We start from the raw sequence: 26,754 nt of genomic DNA on the forward strand, positions 1-26,754 counted from the left end.
GGCTGTATATCCAGGGGTAACACTAGCAGCAGTGTGGGTGGCTCTCAGGCTGTATATCCAGGGGTAACGCTAGCAGCAGTGTGTGTGGCTCTCAGGCTGTATATCCAGGGGTAACGCTAGCAGCAGTGTGGGTGGCACTCAGGCTGTACATCCAGGGGTAACGGTAGCAGCAGTGTGTGTGGCTCTCAGGCTGTACATCCAGGGGTAACGGTAGCAGCAGTGTGGGTGGCACTCAGGCTGTATATCCAGGGGTAACACTAGCAGCAGTGTGGGTGGCTCTCAGGCTGTATATCCAGGGGTAACACTAGCAGCAGTGTGGGTGGCTCTCAGGCTGTATATCCAGGGGTAACGTTAGCAGCAGTGTGTGTGGCTCTCAGGCTGTATATCCAGGGGTAACACTAGCAGCAGTGCGTGTGGCTCTCAGGCTGTATATCCAGGGGTAACGCTAGCAGCAGTGTGTGTGGCTCTCAGGCTGTATATCCAGGGGTAACGCTAGCAGCAGTGTGTGTGGCTCTCAGGCTGTACATCCAGGGGTAACACTAGCAGCAGTGTGTGTGGCTCTCAGGCTGTATATCCAGGGGTAACACTAGCAGCAGTGTGGGTGGCACTCAGGCTGTATATCCAGGGGTAACGGTAGCAGCAGTGTGGGTGGCACTCAGGCTGTATATCCAGGGGTAACGGTAGCAGCAGTGTGTGTGGCCCTCAGGCTGTATATCCAGGGGTAACACTAGCAGCAGTGTGTGTGGCTCTCAGGCTGTATATCCAGGGGTAACACTAGCAGCAGTGCGTGTGGCTCTCAGGCTGTATATCCAGGGGTAACACTAGCAGCAGTGTGCGTGGCTCTCAGGCTGTATATCCAGGGGTAACGCTAGCAGCAGTGTGCGTGGCTCTCAGGCTGTATGTCCAGGGGTAACACTAGCAGCAGTGTGGGTGGCACTCAGGCTGTATATCCAGGGGTAACGGTAGCAGCAGTGTGTGTGGCACTCAGGCTGTATATCCAGGGGTAATGCTAGCAGCAGTGTGTGTGGCTCTCAGGATGTATATCCAGGGGTAACGGTAGCAGCAGTGTGGGTGGCACTCAGGCTGTATATCCAGGGGTAACGGTAGCAGCAGTGTGGGTGGCACTCAGGCTGTATATCCAGGGGTAACGGTAGCAGCAGTGTGGGTGGCACTCAGGCTGTATATCCAGGGGTAACGCTAGCAGCAGTGTGCGTGGCGCTCAGGCTGTCTCACTGCAGTGTTTGGGTCACACTAGACTGGCGTCTTGTGGTTTATTAGAATTCAGAACATTAATCACTGTGCGCAGTCTGCTGAGGATCAGTCATCACTTCAATGGCGTGTTTTAAAATGAGGTTCATGTCTTAGCTGCCTTCAAATAAAAAGCTCATTTGGAAGGATCTTGGCTCCGGCCACATTTCCACTTCATGTGGTATTTATCACCAGCTTTAATCAAAGTTTACATCAGCCACGCTGTACAGGGCCCCAGAAGAATATCTGCAATCACACAGCTCTCAACAATAGCTCATACTGCAGAGGGTAGGGTCAGGTTCATGGTTAGCTGCTCAATGCTTTATTGTCTTTTAAAGGTTTCCCAGGCAGGAGCTGCCATGCGGTCTATTATAGAGGCAGATCTTCATTGAAATACAAAAGTAAACTCTATCCATCTATCTATCTATCTATCTATCTATCTATCTATCTATCTATCTGTCTATCTGTCTATCTGTCTGTCTGTCTGTCTGTCTGTCTGTCTGTCTGTCTATCTATCTATCTATCTGTCTATCTATCTATCTATCTATCTATCTATCTATCTATCTATCTATACACACTTACTAAGTATATACACTTACCAAAAAGTACCAATTAATTACTGCTTGCAGTGTTTGGATCATTAGATACCAAATAAAGTCGTATGGGCCGTATCAATAGTAGTGCCCTTATACAAGGTTCCACAGAGCAGCACAGCAGAGTGTAATAAAGCACAGTGAGAGCACGGTAAAGCACAGAGAGAGGTGCAAAGCATTACACTCAATGTCCCTCAAATACAAGAATACAAACTGGAAGAGAATCGGGGTCCCGTCCCTGTGCTGCTGGGGGCTGTTTAAAAATGCTTGACAGGGGAAGTCTGGTTGGAGCCCTCGTCACGAGCCCTGCATTAAAAGAGAAAATGTTTGATAAAAGAAGCTCTCCTTGTCTGTAGGGTTCTGGAGTTGAATCTGTGATAATCTGCCGCTCAGCCCTCGCTTTAGAAAGCAAAGCCACAGTCGTGGCTCATGTTACCTGAGCTGAACTGCAGGTGAGCTGCCCTGCCCCTGAACTCACCTGGAAACAGAGAGGCATTGTACCGCTCCCCAGCTGAGCGGGGTATAGAAATACAGAGAGAGGCATTGTACCGCTCCCCAGCCGAGCAGGGTATAGAAATACAGAGAGAGGCATTGTACCGCTCCCCAGCCGAGCAGGGTATAGAAATACAGAGAGAGGCATTGTACCGCTCCCCAGCCGAGCAGGGTATAGAAATACAGAGAGAGGCATTGTACCGCTCCCCAGCCGAGCAGGGTATAGAAATACAGAGAGAGGCATTGTACCGCTCCCCAGCCGAGCAGGGTATAGAAATACAGAGAGAGGCATTGTACCGCTCCCCAGCTGAGCAGGGTATAGAAATACAGAGAGAGGCATTGTACCGCTCCCCAGCCGAGCAGGGTATAGAAATACAGAGAGAGGCATTGTACCGCTCCCCAGCTGAGCAGGGTATAGAAATACAGAGAGAGGCATTGTACCGCTCCCCAGCTGAGCAGGGTATAGAAATACAGAGAGAGGCATTGTACCGCTCCCCAGCTGAGCAGGGTATAGAAATACAGAGAGAGGCATTGTACCGCTCCCCAGCTGAGCGGGGTATAGAAATACAGAGAGAGGCATTGTACCGCTCCCCAGCTGAGCAGGGTATAGAAATACAGAGAGAGGCATTGTACCGCTCCCCAGCTGAGCAGGGTATAGAAATACAGAGAGAGGCATTGTACCGCTCCCCAGCTGAGCAGGGTATAGAAATACAGAGAGAGGCATTGTACCGCTCCCCAGCTGAGCGGGGTATAGAAATACAGAGAGAGGCATTGTACCGCTCCCCAGCCGAGCAGGGTATAGAAATACAGAGAGAGGCATTGTACCGCTCCCCAGCCGAGCAGGGTATAGAAATACAGAGAGAGGCATTGTACCGCTCCCCAGCCGAGCAGGGTATAGAAATACAGAGAGAGGCATTGTACCGCTCCCCAGCCGAGCAGGGTATAGAAATACAGAGAGAGGCATTGTACCGCTCCCCAGCTGAGCAGGGTATAGAAATACAGAGAGAGGCATTGTACCGCTCCCCAGCCGAGCAGGGTATAGAAATACAGAGAGAGGCATTGTACCGCTCCCCAGCCGAGCAGGGTATAGAAATACAGAGAGAGGCATTGTACCGCTCCCCAGCCGAGCAGGGTATAGAAATACAGAGAGAGGCATTGTACCGCTCCCCAGCCAAGCAGGGTATAGAAATACAGAGAGAGGCATTGTACCGCTCCCCAGCCGAGCAGGGTATAGAAATACAGAGAGAGGCATTGTACCGCTCCCCAGCCGAGCGGGGTATGGTTTAGCCTGGTTTGCCATGTTTATTAATATGTGTACCATATCTCTCTGTGCTTTACAATGCTTCCCTATGCTTTATCATGCTTTCACTGAGTTGTATTCCACTTTGCTGTGCTTTTACTGTGGGACACTTTTACAAGGGAATTCCTGATTTGTTTTTCCTATGAACCCAGAGTGATTTGTATGGCTCTGTCTTGGTTTGTGGTCTCTGGATTTACGAGAATCTTGCTGCTCCTACAGCGGTTTGTCTGTTTAATTGAGCTGGTCCAGCGCTGTCCTCAGCAGGCAGGCAAAGCAGAGAAGACACTCCCATCCCCAGGGAGGAGCAGCTGCAGTGGAGAGAGAAGGGATCCAGCACAGTGATGAATAGCAAGGCAAGCAGGCTGAGGGTGCAGCTTTCAAACAGTGCTGTTACACCGATATGCAGAGTGGAGCGAGAAGGGATCTAATGGAAAGAGAGATCTGTTATGATAGAGTCACACTGTCATTAATTACAATGGAAAGAGAGATCTGTTATGATAGAGCCACACTGTCATTAATTACAATGGAAAGAGAGATCTGTTATAATAGAGCCACACTGTCATTAATTACAATGGAAAGAGAGATCTGTTATAATAGTGCCACACTGTCATTAATTACAATGGAAAGAGAGATCTGTTATGATAGAGCCACACTGTCATTAATTACAATGGAAAGAGAGATCTGTTATAATAGAGCCACACTGTCATTAATTACAATGGAAAGAGAGATCTGTTATAATAGAGCCACACTGTCATTAATTACAATGGAAAGAGAGATCTGTTATGATAGAGTCACACTGTCATTAATTACAATGGAAAGAGAGATCTGTTATAATAGAGCCACAATGTCATTAATTACAATGGAAAGAGAGATCTGTTATAATAGAGCCACACTGTCATTAATTACAATGGAAAGAGAGATCTGTTATGATAGAGTCACACTGTCATTAATTACAATGGAAAGAGAGATCTGTTATAATAGAGCCACAATGTCATTAATTACAATGGAAAGAGAGATCTGTTATAATAGAGCCACACTGTCATTAATTACAATGGAAAGAGAGATCTGTTATGATAGAGCCACACTGTCATTAATTACAATGGAAAGAGAGATCTGTTATAATAGAGCCACAATGTCATTAATTACAATGGAAAGAGAGATCTGTTATAATAGAGCCACACTGTCATTAATTACAATGGAAAGAGAGATCTGTTATGATAGAGTCACACTGTCATTAATTACAATGGAAAGAGAGATCTGTTATAATAGAGCCACACTGTCATTAATTACAATGGAAAGAGAGATCTGTTATAATAGAGCCACACTGTCATTAATTACAATGGAAAGAGAGATCTGTTATGATAGAGTCACACTGTCATTAATTACAATGGAAAGAGAGATCTGTTATAATAGAGCCACACTGTCATTAATTACAATGGAAGGAGAGATCTGTTATAATAGTGCCACACTGTCATTAATTACAATGGAAAGAGAGATCTGTTATAATAGAGCCACACTGTCATTAATTACAATGGAAAGAGAGATCTGTTATAATAGAGCCACACTGTCATTAATTACAATGGAAAGAGAGATCTGTTATAATAGAGCCACACTGTCATTAATTACAATGGAAAGAGAGATCTGTTATGATAGAGTCACACTGTCGTTAATTACAATGGAAAGAGAGATCTGTTATGATAGAGCCACACTGTCATTAATTACAATGGAAAGAGAGATCTGTTATGATAGAGCCACACTGTCATTAATTACAATGGAAAGAGAGATCTGTTATAATAGAGCCACACTGTCATTAATTACAATGGAAAGAGAGATCTGTTATGATAGAGTCACACTGTCATTAATTACAATGGAAAGAGAGATCTGTTATGATAGAGTCACACTGTCATTAATTACAATGGAAAGAGAGATCTGTTATAATAGAGCCACACTGTCATTAATTACAATGGAAAGAGAGATCTGTTATGATAGAGTCACACTGTCATTAATTACAATGGAAAGAGAGATCTGTTATAATAGAGCCACAATGTCATTAATTACAATGGAAAGAGAGATCTGTTATAATAGAGCCACACTGTCATTAATTACAATGGAAAGAGAGATCTGTTATGATAGAGCCACACTGTCATTAATTACAATGGAAAGAGAGATCTGTTATAATAGAGCCACACTGTCATTAATTACAATGTTCATTACACAATGTAAACAGTACTAACAGAGAGTGATTGTGCTGTTGTGATTTGTGTATGATTAAAATCCTACCTGTCATCACCATCCCAGTTTAAAACACTCACATTACAATCCATCACTTCTGTTACAGCAGCTTGTATTCAGCATGGAAGCAGACAGTGGCAGTGGCTCCCTTTGCAGGCTATTAAAGCACTGAGAGGCTTTTAGTTCATAATCAGTTGGTTAGGACTTGGCTTGCTCTGTTTCAAAATTCATTTTCACCCTGAATCCTGGTCCTTTGGGCAAAAGGTTTAGTTTAGTTTAGTTTAGTTTAGTTTAGTTTAGTTAGTTAGTTTAGTCATTGAATTCAACGTGTGGATATGCTGTGTGTTAAAGTGCTTTGACCTGAGTTCAGGGGCAGGTCTTTAGCTGCAGTAGCTGATTCTCCTTCACCACAGTCATGTGTCACACAGGCTGGATCAACAAGGGGTCTGCTTAGGTTGAGCCAGCGCCATCTACTGGAATCCTTTTGTACTGCTTTCAATACGCAGTACCTGTGCACAAGACCTGCTCACTAGATGGTGCTACAGTTATACAGTCACTGCTGATCTAGCCTGTGTTTCATATGTCTATGGTGAAAGACAATCTGGCAGCTAGAGCAGGAGAGTTGCTCCTGAATTCAACTTCATAAAGAGTCCATCAAAAAATAATGAAACACTTTATATCATTTAATAGCGTTAGTGTTCCCACTCAGATTGACTGAGACGACGTAAGAGGATAGAGACCCAGCATGACAATAATTAAACTTTAAACTGCTTTCTATGTGACGTCTTCGGGGCTGAAGAAGCAGGACTGAACAAGAGCTACAATAAAACAGTTTGTGTTTACAAGCCAATATCGAAAGGTTAACAGATTATTGTTGAATTTTCATGGCGTTTCTATTTTTTTTAATTTTGTTCCTTCTGTGCAGAAACAGCGCTATCCTACAAGGCTTTAACTGTGATCCGACCTCAGAATCAGCCGGGAACTTGCTACAATAAATAATGAACGTTTACGAGAAGTTTACCTTATTTGACCTAGCAGCATCAAAAAAACATCACGGAAATCCTTTGTCACCCTCTAGTGGACTGCTCAAGAAGCGTATGTTAAAAAGCCGGACCTGTCTTACAGTGTCCCAGAATTATGGGGCCAGCTGGCAACCCTAACTAATAAACAAAACCCAAAATCATCTTTAAAAGAGTTTATTTAAATGACGTAGTCTTCTCTAAAATAAAGGAATAACTAAACCACAGTAATGATATTTCTTTCTGAACATGTGTCTTTTGCCACTTTGCTTCTTGTGTATTAACCACAATGCCAGACATAAAAAAAAAAAAACCTGATACTACTTCTACACTGTTCTGCCTGAAATGCACTCCTCTAGTTCTGGAATAGATGGTGGTCATTAATCCACACATAAACACAACAGAGAAGCAGACAGAATACACGACTGTAGGATAAGTAATAAGTACAAAAAATACACCTGTGATTGCAGCATGGCCAGCCTGGTCCTTTTGTAGGTAAGTACCCAGGGTCTGGAAAGCATGGGGATGGGATATCTTCTCTAATCCAAGGCTGTGATTGCAGCATGGCCAGCCTGGTCCTGTTGTAGGTGAGTACCCAGGGTCTGGAAAGTATGGGGATGGGATATCTTCTCTAATCCAAGGCTGTGATTGCAGCATGGCCAGCCGGGTCCTGTTGTAGGTGAGTACCCAGGGTCTGGAAAGCATGGGGATGGGATATCTTCTCTAATCCAAGGCTGTGATTGCAGCATGGCCAGCCTGGTCCTGTTGTAGGTGAGTACCCAGGGTCTGGAAAGTATGGGGATGGGATATCTTCTCTAATCCAAGGCTGTGATTGCAGCATGGCCAGCCTGGTCCTGTTGTAGGTGAGTACCCAGGGTCTGGAAAGTATGGTGATGGGATATCTTCTCTAATCCAAGGCTGTGATTGCAGCATGGCCAGCCTGGTCCTGTTGTAGGTGAGTACCCAGGGTCTGGAAAGCATGGGGATGAGATATCTTCTCTAATCCAAGGCTGTGATTGCAGCATGGCCAGCCTGGTCCTGTTGTAGGTGAGTACCCAGGGTCTGGAAAGTATGGTGATGGGATATCTTCTCTAATCCAAGGCTGTGATTGCAGCATGGCCAGCCTGGTCCTGTTGTAGGTGAGTACCCAGGGTCTGGAAAGCATGGGGATGGGATATCTTCTCTAATCCAAGGCTGTGATTGCAGCATGGCCAGCCTGGTCCTGTTGTAGGTGAGTACCCAGGGTCTGGAAAGTATGGGGATGGGATATCTTCTCTAATCCAAGGCTGTGATTGCAGCATGGCCAGCCTGGTCCTGTTGTAGGTGAGTACCCAGGGTCTGGAAAGCATGGGGATGGGATATCTTCTCTAATCCAAGGCTGTGATTGCAGCATGGCCAGCCTGGTCCTGTTGTAGGTGAGTACCCAGGGTCTGGAAAGTATGGGGATGGGATATCTTCTCTAATCCAAGGCTGTGATTGCAGCATGGCCAGCCTGGTCCTGTTGCAGGTGAGTACCCAGGGTCTGGAAAGTATGGGGATGGGATATCTTCTCTAATCCAAGGCTGTGATTGCAGCATGGCCAGCCTGGTCCTGTTGCAGGTGAGTACCCAGGGTCTGGAAAGTATGGGGATGGGATATCTTCTCTAATCCAAGGCTGTGATTGCAGCATGGCCAGCCTGGTCCTGTTGCAGGTGAGTACCCAGGGTCTGGAAAGTATGGGGATGGGATATCTTCTCTAATCCAAGGCTGTGATTGCAGCATGGCCAGCCTGGTCCTGTTGCAGGTGAGTACCCAGGGTCTGGAAAGTATGGGGATGGGATATCTTCTCTAATCCAAGGCTGTGATTGCAGCATGGCCAGCCTGGTCCTGTTGTAGGTGTAGTACCCAGGGTCTGGAAAGCATGGGGATGGGATATCTTCTCTAATCCAAGGCTGTGATTGCAGCATGGCCAGCCTGGTCCTGTTGTAGGTGAGTACCCAGGGTCTGGAAAGCATGGGGATGGGATATCTTCTCTAATCCAAGGCTGTGATTGCAGCATGGCCAGCCGGGTCCTGTTGTAGGTGAGTACCCAGGGTCTGGAAAGTATGGGGATGGGATATCTTCTCTAATCCAAGGCTGTGATTGCAGCATGGCCAGCCTGGTCCTGTTGTAGGTGAGTACCCAGGGTCTGGAAAGTATGGGGATGGGATATATTGTCTACACTGATGTAACGTTTACACCCGCCTGGGAATTTCACACCTGGGTATGAAAATAGATTTGAAAGTTTTGATTAACCGGAAGAGGGCGCCTCAGCACCGTTTTCATTGCGAAGGGGTTCGTCCCTCTGTCCGGAAGTGACGCGTGAATCCCTCACGCCCTCGATCCACCTGCCGAGGCTGGGATGCTGATCCGCGGATTCCTGGAGCGCTGCAATAAGAATCGCGGAGCGTCGGAGAGGAGAAGCCCGGCTGGTGTTTACTCTTGAGCTGTGGAATTATTTAAGAGACAAAAATGGGCTTTGTGATGCTCCGGTGCGCGCTGTGCCTCGGCGTTTTGCTTGCAGGTGAGTTGTTTTATTTGGTTTTGTAATATTTAGTTCAGTAAATGCTCGTACCATGGCGTTAGAAACAGAGAAAGTTTGTTTTTCATTGACCGGGATGTGTAGGAGACGGTGAAACGAAAACCGAGGCGTGTTTATTCTCACGCTTTTACTGAGTAGTTAAGAATAAGGAATAAGACTGAAATAAAATTTAAGCGTCTGTAGTTTTGAATGAATAATAAAAACACATCAAACTTCGCTGGTGTAACAAAAAAATGAGAACCACGAAAATGCTTTGTGCTGAGCGCGCGCGCGTGTGTGTACATGTATGTATGTATGTATGTATGTATGTTTATTTAGTTTAATCTATATAATATACACATCTGATACCTAAGTGTTTTATTTATTTATTTATTTATTTATTTATTAATTATTGTATTATTATTTGATTTGTAATGTTCTTATGGTTTACAGTAAGTGTGTGTTTGTAAATGAATTCTATGTAACACGGATCCAGTAGCATGCCTCTCTCTTGCTGCACATGTTGTTGTTTCACAGGATGTATGTTTTGTGTTTGTGTGCGCCTCGCTGTCCTGTAGCAACAAGTATCGTGACCCACGTCTTGTAATGCGATGACGGGCTCTGCTCGACAGTTCTCTGGTTTGCTTTGCTTTGTACAGTAAATTAACAGAGGTCTAAGTTCATTCCGAGCTTCACTGCTGTTTGATAGTTTAGTTATTATTATTATTATTATTTATTTCTTAGCTGACGCCCTTATCCAGGGCGACTTACAATTGTTACAAGTTACCACATAATTTTTACATACAATTACCCATTTATACAGTTGGGTTTTTACTGGAGCAATCTAGGTAAAATACCTTGCTCAAGGGTACAGCAGCAGCGTCCCCCACCTGGGATTGAACCCACGACCCTCCGGTCAAGAGTCCAGAGCCCTAACCACTACTCCACACTGCTACCCTGTGTTATGTGTTTATTTATCTATGTGTGTATTGCCTTGAGCATTCATGAATCTGCTTGTGAAACGTGGGTGCGGTGCTGTGTAAGAGCCATTGTGTGAGGTTTGACGATTCATTATGTTGCTGTCTACTGTGTACAGACGAGTTAACATTATTTTTCCATTGTGGCACAACCCTGTTTGGTTAACAAGTAAGGAAACAGCTTTGTAAAACATTCCTTTGTTTTTAATCATGTTTCATAAGCATTAAAGTTAGTTTATTTATTTTATATATATATATAGAGAGAGAGAGAGAGAGAGAGAGAGAGAGAGAGAGACAAAAACTGGCTGACACATGAAGCACATACCTTACTTCCTACCTTGGACGTTCCTGTAAAGCGCTGTAGTAATTCACAGAAAGCATTAAGAGTTTGAGACATTACTCTGAGCGCACTGTGTAACTGAGGGTTAATGCTGGAGCTCTCTTTCTGTTCTGGCATCCAGTTCATTTCTTTGTCTTTTGATTACAGGGATGTGTTGTACACTGAGGTATGTGTCTTCAGTGCAGATTAGGTTGTAAGCTCCATTCTACTGTAAAGCAGATATCATGTGTATGAAGAATGCACTGCAGGGAGATGCATGTTCTTGAGATCCATGTTCTCGTGGGAGACTGCATTGACTCAGTAGAATGCACTGCAGGGAGATGCATGTTCTTGAGATCCATGATGTCACATGACTGCTAATCGTTTAGAGTGTCTGAACATGTAGCTGTTGTCAAAGATACGTATTCTGGTGAAATATAGGTGATAGCCTAATTGTTTACAGAGATGGCAGTAAGACTCCTTAGCAGTTTCACCCGTTCCAGGTTTTACTAGGAGCTTGATTAGCCACAGCGTGTATAGGTAACAAGCTCAGGGGTGTCTTATCAAACTCATAGCAAAACCAGCAATGGATCAAACTGCTATGCAATGGGAGTCTTATTGCCATCCCTGGATTACAAAGTAATACGTGTACAGTTTAAATGCTGTAGGCAAGCAGTCTTGTACACAAATACATGTGTCAGCCGAGCCGCACCCCGTGCATTTCCATTGGCCTTATTATGACTGTACACCCAGCTGGAAATGGGTGTTTTGCATTGAAGAAATGGTTCAGTTTTTAAAACGCACTCAGAGCTGGTTGGTCGGGTGAACTGATTTGTAAGGCATGGAGTTTGTGTAATCAAGGCACAGCAGAATAACTTGGTTTTGTTTAGTAGGTGTTGAAGAGTTACTGAGGCATGCATATATTGACTTGTAGCATTGAGTGCACCCTGAAACCTTTCCAGCCACTAGCTTAATCTAAGCAGGAACTAGATGCTCTTATTTCGCACAGGACGACCTCATGAGAGAAAGGGTTTGGCGTGTTTTGCCCCATGTATAGGAATGGACAGTGCGTTGGGTTTATTTGATTTCAAACTCCTGATTTGATACAGTAATATAAGCGATGCGAATGGTTCTGTAGGAGATGTAATGGGGGATGGTATGATGTGGGCATTCTCTTAGAACTGTTTTCTAAACAATGGCAATTCTAGAACATTGTGTTCACTCAGTAGACCGGGCTGACATCATCATGGTGATAGGTGTTTGTGTCGGGGATTGCGGTTGAGTGCAAATAACCAGCAATTTGTTTTACTGCATTCAGTTTCCTTGCTAGAAATGATGCTGGTGAGACTCTTAATAGAGAAGCATGTATGCAAAGCAGAAGATCCCTGATTAGCATACAGAGCCGGGCGGCTCGGAGAATGAAAGGACAAGCGAGGGTTTGGTAGACACTGTAATGCACTGTGGGGCTGTGCACAGTAAGGCACTTTGAGCTCTGCAAGGATGCAGCAGATAGGGGGATTGTGTGTGTGCATAGAGACAGAAACCCTCTGTTTGAACAATTCACCTCTGAACACCAGGGTCTAGTTTCACAAAGCAGAACCGTATCAGTCTGCTAAATCCAATTCCCTTCCATTTAAAATAAATAAAGAACAGAACACGTTTATCCTTTTAATCACATGGACTTTGTTCTATCTTAAACATATATATATATAAAATTTAAAATGGGTAAACAATCTGCTGTCTGGCAGCCTGCTACAGTAAGTGCTAGCTTAGTGAAGCTGGCCCTGGGGTTTTGTTACATTGTTAGAAATGGGACTTCAGTCCTTTTTTAATTGAAGTAGATTAAATAATGATGTACATGTGTATTACACTTGGGCACCCCTCCCCCTTTTAGCTCTATACTTTCTGCCAACATCACAAAGGTTTCATTCACTTTGCTCCTCCACTTCGTGTTTTTTTTTTTTTTCCTTTTTTTTCCTTGTTCTTTCTCCAGCCCAGTTGGTCTGCTCCCAGAACCCCCTCTTTTCAAACAAGTATCCTAGCAACCATATCAGGTCTGTGGATACATGTGGACAGTGTCAGGCTTATCCGGTAACTGGATCACTACCTGCTGTGCTCTTCATCAGAGTCAGCCAATGAAGAGCCGCCAACTGAAACAAGAGTTAGCTGAGCTGCGTGGACGCAGACTGCCCTCCTGAGAGGGGTCTCTGGGTTACAGGTCTCTCTGTTTGCTGGGGGGGGGGTTGCTAAACAAACGTTGTAAATGGTTAACCAGTCTACGAACATTTAAAAGCTACCAGTAGCTTACTGATTGGTCTGAAGATGTTTTAAGAGTATTGCCTTGGAGCAAGAAGGGACGAATTATAAACACTTCAGCAGGACAGCCGACTTCTCCCTCGCATGTTTCCATGGCTCGTTTCTTTATTTCTAACAGAGAGGAACATTGTTGTTTGCATTTGATACTGTGTGTCAATCTGCATCCAAAAATTCCAGCGATTGGTGTTATTATATCAGTTATTTGTCACCCATTGAGGTGTCAGTCACTATTCAATGTCTAGAGTTCTATACTGTGTGCGAAGTGGTAATGTATCAGTGTAATGTACTGTAGATTACTTCATTAATATCTGTTCTTGATTTTCAATAAATAACATTGCATCCAATATGTTACTACAGTAGTTACAGCAATTCATTCACAAGACTTCCTGTATGCATGTTAACACATCAAATGCAATTCCTCACTTTTATTATTGTAGCTAAATTGAAAGAGTACTACATGCAAAACTGTACAAAGACAGAAATATTCATGTCTTCTAGCAAGAACAACTAAGGATGACTGTCTCTCTCTCTCTCTCTCTCACGCACACATGAAATAATAACTTGTGGGATTGGTACAGTAATGACGTCACTTGATGAAACTGCTTTTAATGTAGTTTGATCCAGCTGGCCAGGGAAGGTAAATAATCTATTTCATTGGCACTACATTTTCACTGAGTCTCTACAGTAAAGTTGTGCTTGCGTTTTATAAACAGGGCTTTGCAATGCATGTGGTGGCGTACAGTCTGTGACTAACATGAATCTAGTTTATGATTAAGGATTGACAGAGTGGGGAGTTTTAACGAAGTCTGAAGCAAAACAGGAAGTCATTGTAATATTCCCAGCTGCTTTTTGTTTGTTTCTATTCAAAACAGTGAAAATAGAAAGCTCCAATTGCACCATAAACTCATAAAACCCCATTGACATGAATTTATGTTTGAATGACCTTTGTTCTTCCCAGCTATGAAGCTACTAAACATGCAGACATGTGATTCTCTTCGGAGAAGTATCCATTCTGTAACTTCAGATTTAGAGGTTCCGCGATAAAACTTAGTTCTATAAGAAGCCTGAATTGATTCCAAGCAAATTGTGAGTCCCGAGAGTTCCGCGTGTCAGTCGCTGCTGCAGTGATTGTAGCGGGGGAAGGGGGGGGGCTTCCTGCCAGCAGAGCTGCCAATCAACACCCCACATGCTTTACTCTGCCTGTGTCCCTGGACTAGCAGCAGACAACCCCAACCCTGGTGCACAACTCGGGTACACTAGTAGTGTGTCTGTAGGGTTTGACATTTCCCACCCCTAATTTCGGCGAGTGCCTTTTGTCGTTTGCTTTGGCCAGAGTGAAGACCTGCTTTCAAGCTGAAGTGCGTGCTTTGTTGCAGTTCTTGCACGGTTTCTCTCTCCAGGCCACTGGATTTTGAAGTAGTGCAGCTCCCTCTGCACCCTCCCCCAGTTAGATTTACACAGAAGCGTGTATTCAGAGTAGGTACATGTAGAGCAGGGAGGACCCTTTCCAGGTGCTGAACATTATTTAGTTAATTGTGTTCTTCAGAACCATGAATTCGATGTTATCCTCCGTACCTGTTAAACATTCACTAGTGTGAAGTTTAGAAACACCAAAAGAAACTTGAATGAATTCAATGACGAACGTCTTTCTCAAAGTCTTCATGGACGTCAAAGACTTCTACAGGAGACAATGTTTCTCCTTGAATTGTGTTTTCTTTTAGTTTCTTCCTAATTTTGAACTTACTCCTAAAAATTACATGTCATTTTCTTTAGACATTTACAGTGTTGTGACTTTGTTTTAAACTGGTCAATTTTTATATTGCAACGTGAGTTTAACACAAAAGAAACCCAGTTTGCCTTTAAGATGTTGTGGGCGTCATCCTGTTTTGCTGCAATTAAAAACCATGAATATCCCCTACAGTGCACTACACCACAAGAGGCAGGTTCCAGGCACACACTGCTAATGCACCCGATTGCTCACTGTTGCACAATCCTGAAAAGCTTCTCCCGTCTCATATTTCTACCTGTTCTCCAATGTTGTTCGCTCAGCTCAGTCTAGGTATTTGTTTACGGAGCAGGCAGTCTCTTAACAGGCTCCATGCTGTACCATAGGAAGCAAACCGGTTTCTCCTCTTCTCTGCTTCTCTGCCAGTGTCTGGAGGAATGTAGCTTGTACAGGAGAGGTTAATGTGACAGGTGTGAGTCTCTGCAGGTACATTGTGACAGGTGTGAGTCTCTGCAGGTACATTGTGACAGGTGTGTGTGTCTCTCTGCAGGTACATTGTGACAGGTGTGTGCGTCCCTCTGCAGGTACATTGTGACAGGTGTGTGTCCCTCTGCAGGTACATTGTGACAGGTGTGTGTCCCTCTGCAGGTACATTGTGACAGGTGTGAGTCTCTCTGCAGGTGTGTTTAGACGGATATCTGGGCTGAGGGTTAGGGTTGTGAATGTAGAATCCCCCCCCCCCCAGTGTCGTCATGGCCTCTAATTGCAGTGGCATGAGTGATGGTGTTGTGTGGCTTATCTGTTTAGACAGGTATCTGTTCTGAGGGTGGGGGGGAGGAGAGGAAATTAATTACACATGTTTCAGTTTAAATGATTGTTGCCTAGCTTGACCTACATCATACTGCCAATAGTAACCCAGTATTTAGATAAAGGATGATCTAGAATTGGTGAGTTTAGAAAAATTGTTACAATTCTTACAAAGCATTTGTTTTACTTCATGAATTGTAAATTCATGAGGAAGAAAAAAAAAAAATTAATTAAAGCAAACTGTTTTTACAGCATTAACAGGAGAGCACTTGATTAAAATTCATGTTTAGTGTCTAAGTAGATCAGATTTGATTTAATAGCAATTAAATGAATTGCCTACAGTGCTGTAACAGTGATTAACATGACAGTGAATGAAATGTTCAGGTAGCGAGCTGTGGAATTGAACAGGTGAGCTTGGACATCGCATTGTGAGAATGCAGTCACTGTAGTGGCCTCACAGATTGATATAAGCTGTATTGTAACCTGTAAGTCCAGTTAACCTCTTAAGGTACACCAGGAATTGTCGGTAATTTTATATTTGTGGGACACATGTCCCTTGTACTTTTTTAAAGGGTTAACAAATCCTATTGGATTTCTGTCCCATTCAATTCAAGCTACAGTACCACAGCAATAATGACAGATGACAGATGTACGCCATTAACTGTGGTTAATACTTTAACCTCCAGTAGTGTGTTTGTACAGCCACCAGTAAATCATTTGCATGCTCGCTGTATAGCTTTCATTGTTAACTCTAGTTAAGTTTCACAGAAACTGAAAGTTGGCTCTTCATCAGTTATAGGCGCTGTCTTTTTCTACCCGTATTTTGACGCCTGTGCTGAGAGACTGCCGTTTCATAGACTGTTACGCACATGTAACTATTGTATCTTGGATGGTACCCTATGGAGGAGGATTTTTAATTGCAGTACAAAATAGCTTGAGGCACATTGCATTAATGCCGCAGTCAGATGGTACAGTATAGATGTGCTTGACTTGGGTGCTGATTTGGTACCTCTGGAGCCTGAAATACCTGTTTGGGTTCTTTATGGTGTTGCACGATCCACACAAATCAGTATTTTTTTGTTTGTATTATTTAAATGTGTATTCGATCTATTCTAAATAACCAAGCATTAATCGCAGGTACACACAAACTTGCTATATAACCTATTTTATTTCAAATAAATGGGGTCACCAAAAGTGGTTGGCAATACAAGAAGCATGATCAAATGACAAATGCATATGGTAATTGAACTGTAATCACATTGCAGTGCCTCTTCATTCTGTACCTGAGCCCTGCGACCCTGACTGCTCCACCTTGCACACACTCACAATCACATTGCAGTGCCTCTTCATTCTGTACCTGAGCCCTGCGACCCTGACTGCTCCACCTTGCACAATCACAATCACATTGCAGTGCCTCTTCATTCTGTACCTGAGCCCTGCGACCCTGACTGTTCCACCTTGCACACACTCACAATCACATTGCAGTGCCTCTTCATTCTGTACCTGAGCCCTGCGACCCTGACTGCTCCACCTTGCACACACTCACAATCACATTGCAGTGCCTCTTCATTCTGTACCTGAGCCCTGCGACCCTGACTGCTCCACCTTGCACAATCACAATCACATTGCAGTGCCTCTTCATTCTGTACCTGAGCCCTGCGACCCTGACTGTTCCACCTTGCACACACTCACAATCACATTGCAGTGCCTCTTCATTCTGTACCTGAGCCCTGCGACCCTGACTGCTCCACCTTGCACACACTCACAATCACATTGCAGTGCCTCTTCATTCTGTACCTGAGCCCTGCGACCCTGACTGCTCCACCTTGCACACACTCACAATCACATTGCAGTGCCTCTTCATTCTGTACCTGAGCCCTGCGACCCTGACTGCTCCACCTTGCACACACTCACAATCACATGCTTGTTTCCTGCCCCAGCTCTCTCATCAGGGACACTGCTCTAATCCCCTTTCTTTCTCTATCTGTGTTGCTACTCAATAATTCTGCACTGTACTAGATAGCAGCATTTTATTTTGTTTGCAAACGCTACTAGACAAAAAATGGGGGGTAGGGGGGCTTTTTTAATATAATAAAATGGGTTTGAATGTGTTTCAATCCAATCAATTTTCATTTGCTGTAAGCCGATTTGTTTCTGTAGAGCTGAACATGCTGTAGTAAAATTAAACAGAAACCCGATTTTAAAAACCTCTTGTATTAGTATCAACACAATCACTCAAGTTCCTTTTTTATTTATTGTTGTTTAATCTCAATTGGGTTGCAGTAGCGATTTTTAAAGAGATTGTCATTGCGGGTCACGTGGAGATAACGCTTGAACGGGAATGCTACAGCGCTGCTCGAAGCCATTGTCTCATTATAAAAGCGTGTGTCTGGCCTGTGTGTTTGTGACGGGGGGGTCTCGGTTGCTTGCCGCGTCTATGCTGGGGGGGTGGGGTTACGACCCTCGCTCTGGCTGCCTGGTATTGTTTCAGGAATTCCAGGAATTCCCATCTCCTGTTTCAGTTGACCTGCTCTGCTTGCCTGCAGCGTCGTCTTTCTCGAGAGCCACTTGGATGTCCTGCAAGCTGTACACTTGCTGACGTATTGGAAGATAATTTCAAATAACAGTGTAGCTTTTCTATAACAAATAAAGCTGAATCAGCCTTTCTTCAGTGGCACATGACCTGTTTTACAACACTAAATACACTGCGTTCTCTCCTGGCATCTGTCCTTGAAAGCAGGATTGCTGTAGAAACTGGTATTGCCACACAGTAAATCGGCCATTGCTCTGCAGCAGCTACAGTACGGGCCTATGGTTCTCTGGAGGAATGTACAGTACTGATGTGTAAACCGTATATAGAAATCTCTTGAATGTTAAGCTAATTCTATCAGGAAAGTTAGATTAGACTTCATGTTAGATTAGTTTATGATTACACCGTGGAAGGCATCAGTAAACTTGACTAGTTAATTTCCTTGTGGGTAAAAAAAAGTCTGAGAAGTTAAAAGGGGTTCAAGCAGCACAGACATTTAATAGAGAAAAGTGTAAAGTACTGCATGCAGGCAATAAAAATGTGCATTATAAATATCAGATGGGAGATACTGAAATTGAAGAAGGGATCTATGAAAAAGACCTAGGAGTTTTATGTTGACTCAGAAATGTAATCATCTAGACAATTGTGGGGAAGCTATAAAAAACGCCAACAAGATGCTTGGATATATTGTGAGAAGTGTTGAATTTAAATCAAGGGAAGTAATGTTAAAACTTTACAATGCATTAGTGAGACCTCACCTAGAATATTGTGTTCAGTTCTGGTCACCTCGTTACAAAAAGGATATTGCTGCTCTAGAAAGAGTGCAAAGAAGAGCAACCAGAATTATCCCGGGTTTAAAAGGCATGTCGTATGCAGACAGGCTAAAATAATTGAATCTATTCAGTCTTGAACAAAGAAGACTACGCGGCAATCTGATTCAAACATTCAAAATCCTAAAAGGTATTGACAATGTCGACCCAAGGGACTTTTTTGACCTGAAAAAAGAAACAAGAACCAGGGGTCACGAATGGAGATTAGGTAAAGGGGCATTCAGAACAGAAAATAGGAGGCACTTTTTTACACAGAGAATTGAGGGTATGGAACCAACTCCCCAGTAATGTTGAAGATGACACCCTGGGATCCTTCAAGAAGCTGCTTGATGAGATTCTGGGATCAATAAGCTACTAACAACCAAACAAGAAAGATGGGCTGAATGGGGCCTCCTCTCGTTTGTAAACTTTCTTATGTTCTTGAAGTTTCTATCCCTTAGTGTAACTTTGCAGACAGGTCACGTTTGGGTGGGTTATATATATATATATATATATATATATATATTATATATATATATAATATATATATATATATATATATATATGTGTATATATATATATATATATATATATATATATATATATATGTATATGTATGTATTAGTTAACACTCAAAGGTCTGCAGTATCTCTGTTCTATACAGCTCTGCCCTGCAGCCCTGCTCTCCATATTAAAGTAATTCTCTGCTGGGTTGTCAGTAAGTGTGAGTTGAGTTGAATGTGGTTTGCCTCTGCTTGCCAGGAGATTCACTCCCTTTTGCTGTCGAGGTGGGGTGAGCTGCAGGGCTGCGTCTGAGGGGATTTCATCCAGCTGCTGAACGCAGTTAACCCTGTCCCTGCCAGAGCGCAGCAGAGTCTCAACAAGACCAAGAGGGGTTTTCATGACAGAGCATCCTTTCAGAATGGGAACCAACACAATATCAAATATTCTTTTCATTTTGGATCATCTGTTATCTCTTTCATTCAATAATATATTTAGAAAATGATCTGATAAACACAGCGGAGACGCACTCTTCTGCAGTGACCTGATAAACACAGCGGAGACGCACTCTTCTGCAGTGACCTGATAAACACAGCGGAGGCGCACTCTTCTGCAGTGATCTGATAAACACAGCGGAGACGCACTCTTCTGCAGTGACCTGATAAACACAGCGGAGGCGCACTCTTCTGCAGTGACCTGATAAACACAGCGGAGGCGCACTCTTCTGCAGTGACCTGATAAACACAGCGGAGACGCACTCTTCTGCAGTGACCTGATAAACACAGCGGAGACGCACTCTTCTGCAGTGACCTGATAAACACAGCGGAGGCGCACTCTTCTGCATACGGTAGCAGGTGATACAGGAAATGTTTCTTTTTCTATCTGTCCTTTAGCTTTCTCCCCAAAAGGTTAATACACAGCAGCTTCAGAAAATGCCACAGTTTGGCACTGCCTCTGACCAACTGACTGACTGCTATTCCTCACCCATCACCCTGGTGTTTACAGAAACCTTTTTATTTAGAGGACTGATCTCAAACCCCAGTGCACTAAGAGTGGCCATTTTCAAAAGAGCTTTGAAACAAACTTTAAAGTTAAGTGTATAAAGTTGTCAGGATGTTCACAATGAAGAGAGAAATGACAGGTACATTATTTAAACAGTGTACACTATTTTTCGGAACCCCAGTGCTTCCTCTAAGTGTATCGCGTACACAAGCCCACAGATTAAGAGTTTGGGTGTGTGGAGTCATTATTATTATTATTATTATTTATTTTATTTTATTTATTTATTTATTTATTTATTAGCTAGCAGATGTCCTTATCCAGGGCGACTTACAATTGCTACAAGATATCACATTATTTTTACATACAATTACATTATTTTTTACACATTATTTTTACATACAATTACCCATTTACTCCTAGACTGGTTTGTTTACCAATGCTGTGCTGAGCGCTGGAACAGTCAGGATTGCTCACGGATGCCTCATTTCCTTTCAAGTGCTTTCTGTCTCTCTTCCTTATTTGAATAACTCTTACTGTACTGTACACCCCCCCCTCCCCCCCCGGACATGATAGTTCTGATAGTAATTGATTGTGATGCGCAGCTCTCCTGGAGATTGTGTGCACAGACAATCCAAGGGTTTTTGTAGGGTGGGAGAGCTTGTTTTTGTGGTGATGTCATTCTGGTTACTCCAGGGCTCCATTGTGTTTTGTTCTTTTTCTTCAGCCTACACTTGTTCTATGTGCTTTGTCTCATTTTCCCAGGGCGAGCCCTACAGCAGTTGTGTTTTATAGATCTATTTTCAGCCCTATGACTTTACTGTATATCTGCAGCAGGATGCTGGATGCACTGCTTTTTGTAAGGTTCCCATTAAATGAGACAACCGGTGATCTCAAAGGATAAAATCAAGCTGCACGTTTTAAATGTGGAAACATCGGGAGACCCTGTACTGTACTTGCAGTAGCTGAATACCTTCAGTACAGGACTCCCTACCTCACAAGAAATTTGTCTGATGCGCTTAAGTTACTTATTAGAGCTGCACAAACTGATTCTTCAATTATTCGGATAAGCTCTCCACAGATGAGGGTCATTGGTGTCGATCGGGCTAATTTCCCATTCCAGGTGAATCAGGTGAAGAAACAGCTGCTTGGGTTTGTCTGGATTGCTGTTCTCCACAGTCCGATACTCCTTTTCCACTGTCACATCCGACCCGTGAGGGTTCGGTTCGGTACGGTACGGGCACGGGTGGTTCTCCACTGGCACATCCGACCCGTGATCTTCACTTCTTTCGCTTGGAATGGAAATCGGCCCGATCGAAACCAGCGCCCTTCTCCTGTGGAGAGGTTATCTCAGTAATCACTGTGGGATGACGCTTTCGTTTTGCCTTTAGTATAGAACTGTGCTTTGTGTTTCCAAGAGAATTTTTTTTTAAAGTTATGTTACAGCTTGGGCCAAAGGTTTTAGCCAGTGTTTCGATTTGTAGTTAATAATCTACAGGGCTTGAAACTCTGACTAACCCTGCACCCAGTCCTGGGTTTCAGACGATACACTTAATGAATCAATGGGAACACTGTCTGAATTGCAGGGGGTCCTTTTAAGTTTAAAAAAATAAATAAATAATAAAAAAAAAAAATTAGAAATGCATGAAATAAAAAAATTTTAAAAATCCCCAAAATCGGAGCCCCTAATTACAGTATACTATACAGGGATGGGATACATTGCCTTGCAGTTTGATCCATTCCCAGTTGATTCTTTTAACCCTTTGTGGTCCATTTATTCAGCACATCTCAGGTCAGGTCCAATTTATTTTCACACGCGCAGTTTATTTTAGACGTGCTGTTAGTGTGTTTTTTTTCACAGTAAAACAGGTTTAAAAGGCTCTGCATATCAACAGGACACTCAGTACTGCATCTTCAGCCCCACTTCACCCCTCGTTCGCTGTATTTTTCACATACCTCTTCATAGTCGTGCATACCGATAAATCATCTCCTGATCACTCTTTATATCAACAAACTCATCAATAATGTGATCCAAGTCATTATTTTATTACTGTAACATCTCAAAAAGCTCTGCAAATGTCCGTGATGTTCTTTGAGTGCTGGATGCGGAAGCAGCTATCTTGTTTGTTTATGTCCGTGTTATCTCTTGTGCCAGGGCGATCTGTATTCATGAGATACGCCCCTTTTTTTTCCCACGGCCCAAGCTTCTCTCAGCTCTCACTCAGCCATTGAATGGTTTTCTTGGCTTTTTCTGGAGAAAAAACAACTAGACCTGTTTTTTACGTCTTTTTGATGTCGGACCAGGTCTGACATAGGACCACAAAGGGTTAATAGGACACACCTGTACATTGTGGCTAATCAAGCTCCTGGCTTCTTTTTCCATCCCTTCTCTAGCTACTGTACAGTAGCTGACCTTCTTTCTGGGGGGCTGGAGTGTAGACCTTGCAGAGACAGCGCTCTCGTCCAGTACTACTGTGGGGACTGGTGCTCTGTGGCCCTGGATGCTGTTTCCCATGGATAAGATGAATCTGTTAGCCCTGAACCATGCCTACAACAGACCACAGTTTGTCAGAAATATTTAACTTGTGAAATTTGTTTAAATACAGCCATTTAAACAAACAAACAAACTTAGATTAGGTGGTTTTCTTGTATTGTACTCTTCACTATATCCCCTTTTAAGTCAGACACAAACATGCGTTTCATATCTGTACTTTATGGAACAAGCTACTATAAATCTCACTTAAAACCGACACGCTTTGTTTACACCATTTAAGTGATGATTTTTGTGTGTGTGTGTGTTTGCTCGGACAGCAAAGGCACGCACTGTGCTTTCTTTCTTTGTTATGGGTTTTATTTTCATTGCTTGACCTCCGCTTATGGCAAGCCTACTCCTGAAGACTTGCTGTAAATCGTTTTATTTATTTTGTGGAAACGTGTCACTTTGCTTTGTGTAAATCATGTTTTTCCAGCAGACTGTCCTCCTCTCTCCCCTTCTCACTAAGTGTTGGAACAACGCGCTCAATAGGGTCTGTTGCCAGGATACAGATTCTCTCCTCTGCGTCCCACAAAAAGGTTTCTAATTGCGTTCTTTAGGGAGAATCAGGCAGAAGAAGCTCACCCTGGATTACAAGGATGCTGGAGGGGAATAATGCCTTTGAACTGGAAGTTAACACATGCTTGTCTGCTTCTGCTTTTAGTGACCTGTAACATTCCAAACAAATCTCTTTGCAGGTTTTTTTTTTTTTGTTTGGTTGTTTTTTTTGACATGTACAGTGCTAATGGTGCCAGGTTTTTTTACTGCATTATTGTAGAGTCCTCCACTTCTGTTTTATTATTGTTTTCCTTGTGTGCTTGCAGTGCTCACAGTAATGAACCATGAGCACACCCTCCTACCGTGTTTAAAGTACACTTGGTAAGGACATAACAAATATTGAAACTAGCTTGTTCCCAACAGACATGCTCCAGTTATTAATTAACTAGCATAGCAGGAAATGTACGCTTTAAAATGGTGACCTATGACCGTGGTTAATCGCACCAAAACACGGGTGTAAATAAGACTCCTGTTGCATACCAGTTTCACCCATTCCACGTTTTACTACAAGCTTGATTAGCCACGGTGTATAGGTAGCACTCTCAGCGTGCCTTATTAAACTGCTAGTAAAACCAGGAATGGATCACACTGCTATTCAGTGGGAGTCTTATTTCCATCCTTTAGCATGACTGACTGGTGTGTTTGCAGCAAACATTATTCTATGTTTTAACAGACTACTTCTGTGCAAATGGCAGACTTGGGTTTTATATTGGCGATGGAAAAATGCCGAATTTATAGATAAAAATCAACTAGGATGGTGTTCGGACGATCGAAGAGCTACAGCACAGACATGTTTATTTGTGAGTTGAGTAGCAGATTAATGGTTTGCGCATGTGGTACATGCAGTTGTTTTGGTGATTGATTGATTGATTTTATTTTAAGGTGTCGTTCTGACATGACACATTGGGCCCCTAACCTCCACGGCTCCCTTCGGCTGGCAGTGAGGGAGGGCGGGACTTTGAGTTGTTGAACTTCAAGTGTGGAGCCTGTAATTGGAGCGGAGCATCAGACAGTCACTAGAATAACTAGTGTTTCAGACCGTCAGTCAGCTACAGATTTAAGCCCTAATTATTCTCTCTTATCGCTGTGCCTTTCTGAGGCTAACAGTGCAGTTCAGTAGCTTCTGTCTCAAAAGAATGTTGCCAACAAGAGATTCATTTGTATGGCCTTTTAATCATAATTGTAACGCGTGTAATTCACTTTGCCAATTATTTTTATGAGAAGTTTCAAGTCATTTTTTTTTAATAGGCTTGGATTTAAAAGCCGGGATGAGTTTTGGATATAAATGCGTTGAGTGGTTTATATATATATATATATATATATATATATATATATATATATATATATATATATATATATATATATATATATATATTTAAATTGGTTAATTACTAGCTGTATGTAGGCTTGCTGTGTATTTGTCACCCAGTACATTCTGTGCTGCAGTACAGTGTGTGGACCTTTTAAAGTTCAAAGTATCACAGATAAGTGCTATAATAAAATATAGTATTTGTGAAGAAAAAAAAAAAAAAAAAAACTTACAGCAGTACATTCTGTGCATTAAAGGGCCCAGTACTGTAGGCATGTCAGTGGCGTTGGCGTTGCGCACGCTGTAATGTCAGTGGCGTTGGCGTTGCGCACGCTGTAATGTCAGTGGCGTTGGCGTTGCGCACGCTGTAATGTCAGTGGCGTTGGCGTTGCGCACGCTGTAATGTCAGTGGCGTTGGCGTTGCGCACGCTGTAATGTCAGTGGCGTTGGCGTTGCGCACGCTGTAATTTGAGGGTTAATGGTATTGTGTACTGTAAGTAACTTATCAGACTTCCTGAAATAGCATGTCTGCACTGTACTCACTTGGGCTGAAACGACATGGTTTTTTAAAAACGTGCAGAAAGTTATTTTTTGATTGGGTGCACTTGAGTGTGTTCTTGAGCAGGCATTTAAAAGCACTTGTGACTCTGCCTGGTCAGTATCTGACTGTGTCTGAATCACCAAGCATGCGTTTATCATGTTCACTAAACTCACCGCTCTCAGTGGACAATAGCTGCTGCTCAAGCCCTCTCCCTAAAAGAGAAATCCTTTCTGTGAACTGCACAGTAATAATCTTATGTTGCTTATGCATGTGTGCTTTATTTAGCCCTTTGCAACCTGTTCCTGTACCAGGGGAAATATAAGAACATCAGCTTGCATGAATTACACTGTGCATTTCAAGCACAAACCTGCTTTGCATAATCTGTACAGGCTCATGATTACTGCCGAGTCCGTTTTCGGATCATTCAGTTCACTTTATTAAAGGATATGGAGGGATGGACTTTCGATATAAGGGTTAGTTGCAAAATGCCATGAGCATCTGGGTGTTTTATTTATTTTCCATATGCCGTAGCCCTGCTCACTCAGATGCAATGCTGTGGATTTACAGCATTGCAAACTGAAGTATTTGCTGTCGTCTTCTCTCTGTGCCCACTGCCTCGTATTTTGTGTGTGTGTGTGTGTCTCTTAAACTGAAGAGCATCCCAGCGGATGAATGCAGAGCCTTGGTTCCATGGTGGGACCCGGCAGTACAGTGCGTTGGCTACACGGCTCTGTCGTTCTTCCCTGAGCTCGGTGGATTGATCTTTGGATTCCTGGGTTACTGTATTAGGTTGCAGTAAAACGGGTTTGGGCGCAATCTAGACTGGAATCAAAAACCACATATTGCATGAACTCTCTCTAAAAGATCCCCTTTTAAATCTGAATGGTAGCCATGGTCAGATTACAGTATTATGTCTTTTTTTTATATATATAAAGAGAATTGGCATTGTGATTTTGTCTTTTGTAAAATATACCATCAGCTAAAGTTCTCTTTTGTTTTGTTGTGCTCCTAGTAAAATCTGCACAGTAATCCCTTTTGCAAATCCTGTAGGTGTTAATGCATGTAAAACACGGTCATTTGGAGCTGCAAATGAGCATGTCTAGGACAGAAACTTGCATCCCACAATACTCTACTTGCACAGTGACCCTTACTCCCAAGTAAATCAATAATGAAATAGCTGTACGTGTTCTCCACGCTGAGTGTCGCTCCTATCAAATGTGCTGGTGTTTCCTTTGATCGCTTCTACTGCTGTATAAAGCAGCTGTGTACAGTAATTGGTATGCAGGGAGCCTGCTACAGTATATGTACGGTATATTGATTGTGCATAAACAATCATTGCAGCGCTCCCCATTCCAGCTCCTTTGTTCCCTCTACAGGCGGGAGTTTACTGTGAAAGAACGTGTCTG

At 43.1% G+C, this 26,754-nt stretch overlaps 1 protein-coding gene across 2 annotated transcripts in view; it reads left to right on the plus strand.

Moving 5' to 3' along the window:
* The first annotated feature begins 9,191 nt into the window (after positions 1-9,191).
* Positions 9,192-26,754, plus strand: part of LOC117962519 (coxsackievirus and adenovirus receptor homolog) — a 36,024-nt gene continuing 18,461 nt past the window's right edge. For both annotated transcript variants that reach the window (XM_034922819.2, XM_034922818.2), the window contains exon 1: positions 9,192-9,426. In XM_034922819.2, the coding sequence (XP_034778710.1) occupies positions 9,375-9,426 (52 nt within the window). In that variant the 5' untranslated portion in view covers positions 9,192-9,374. The remainder of the gene's footprint in view (positions 9,427-26,754) is intronic.

Source organism: Acipenser ruthenus, chromosome 8 (genome assembly GCF_902713425.1).
Source record: "Acipenser ruthenus chromosome 8, fAciRut3.2 maternal haplotype, whole genome shotgun sequence".
Lineage (NCBI taxonomy): Eukaryota > Metazoa > Chordata > Actinopteri > Acipenseriformes > Acipenseridae > Acipenser > Acipenser ruthenus.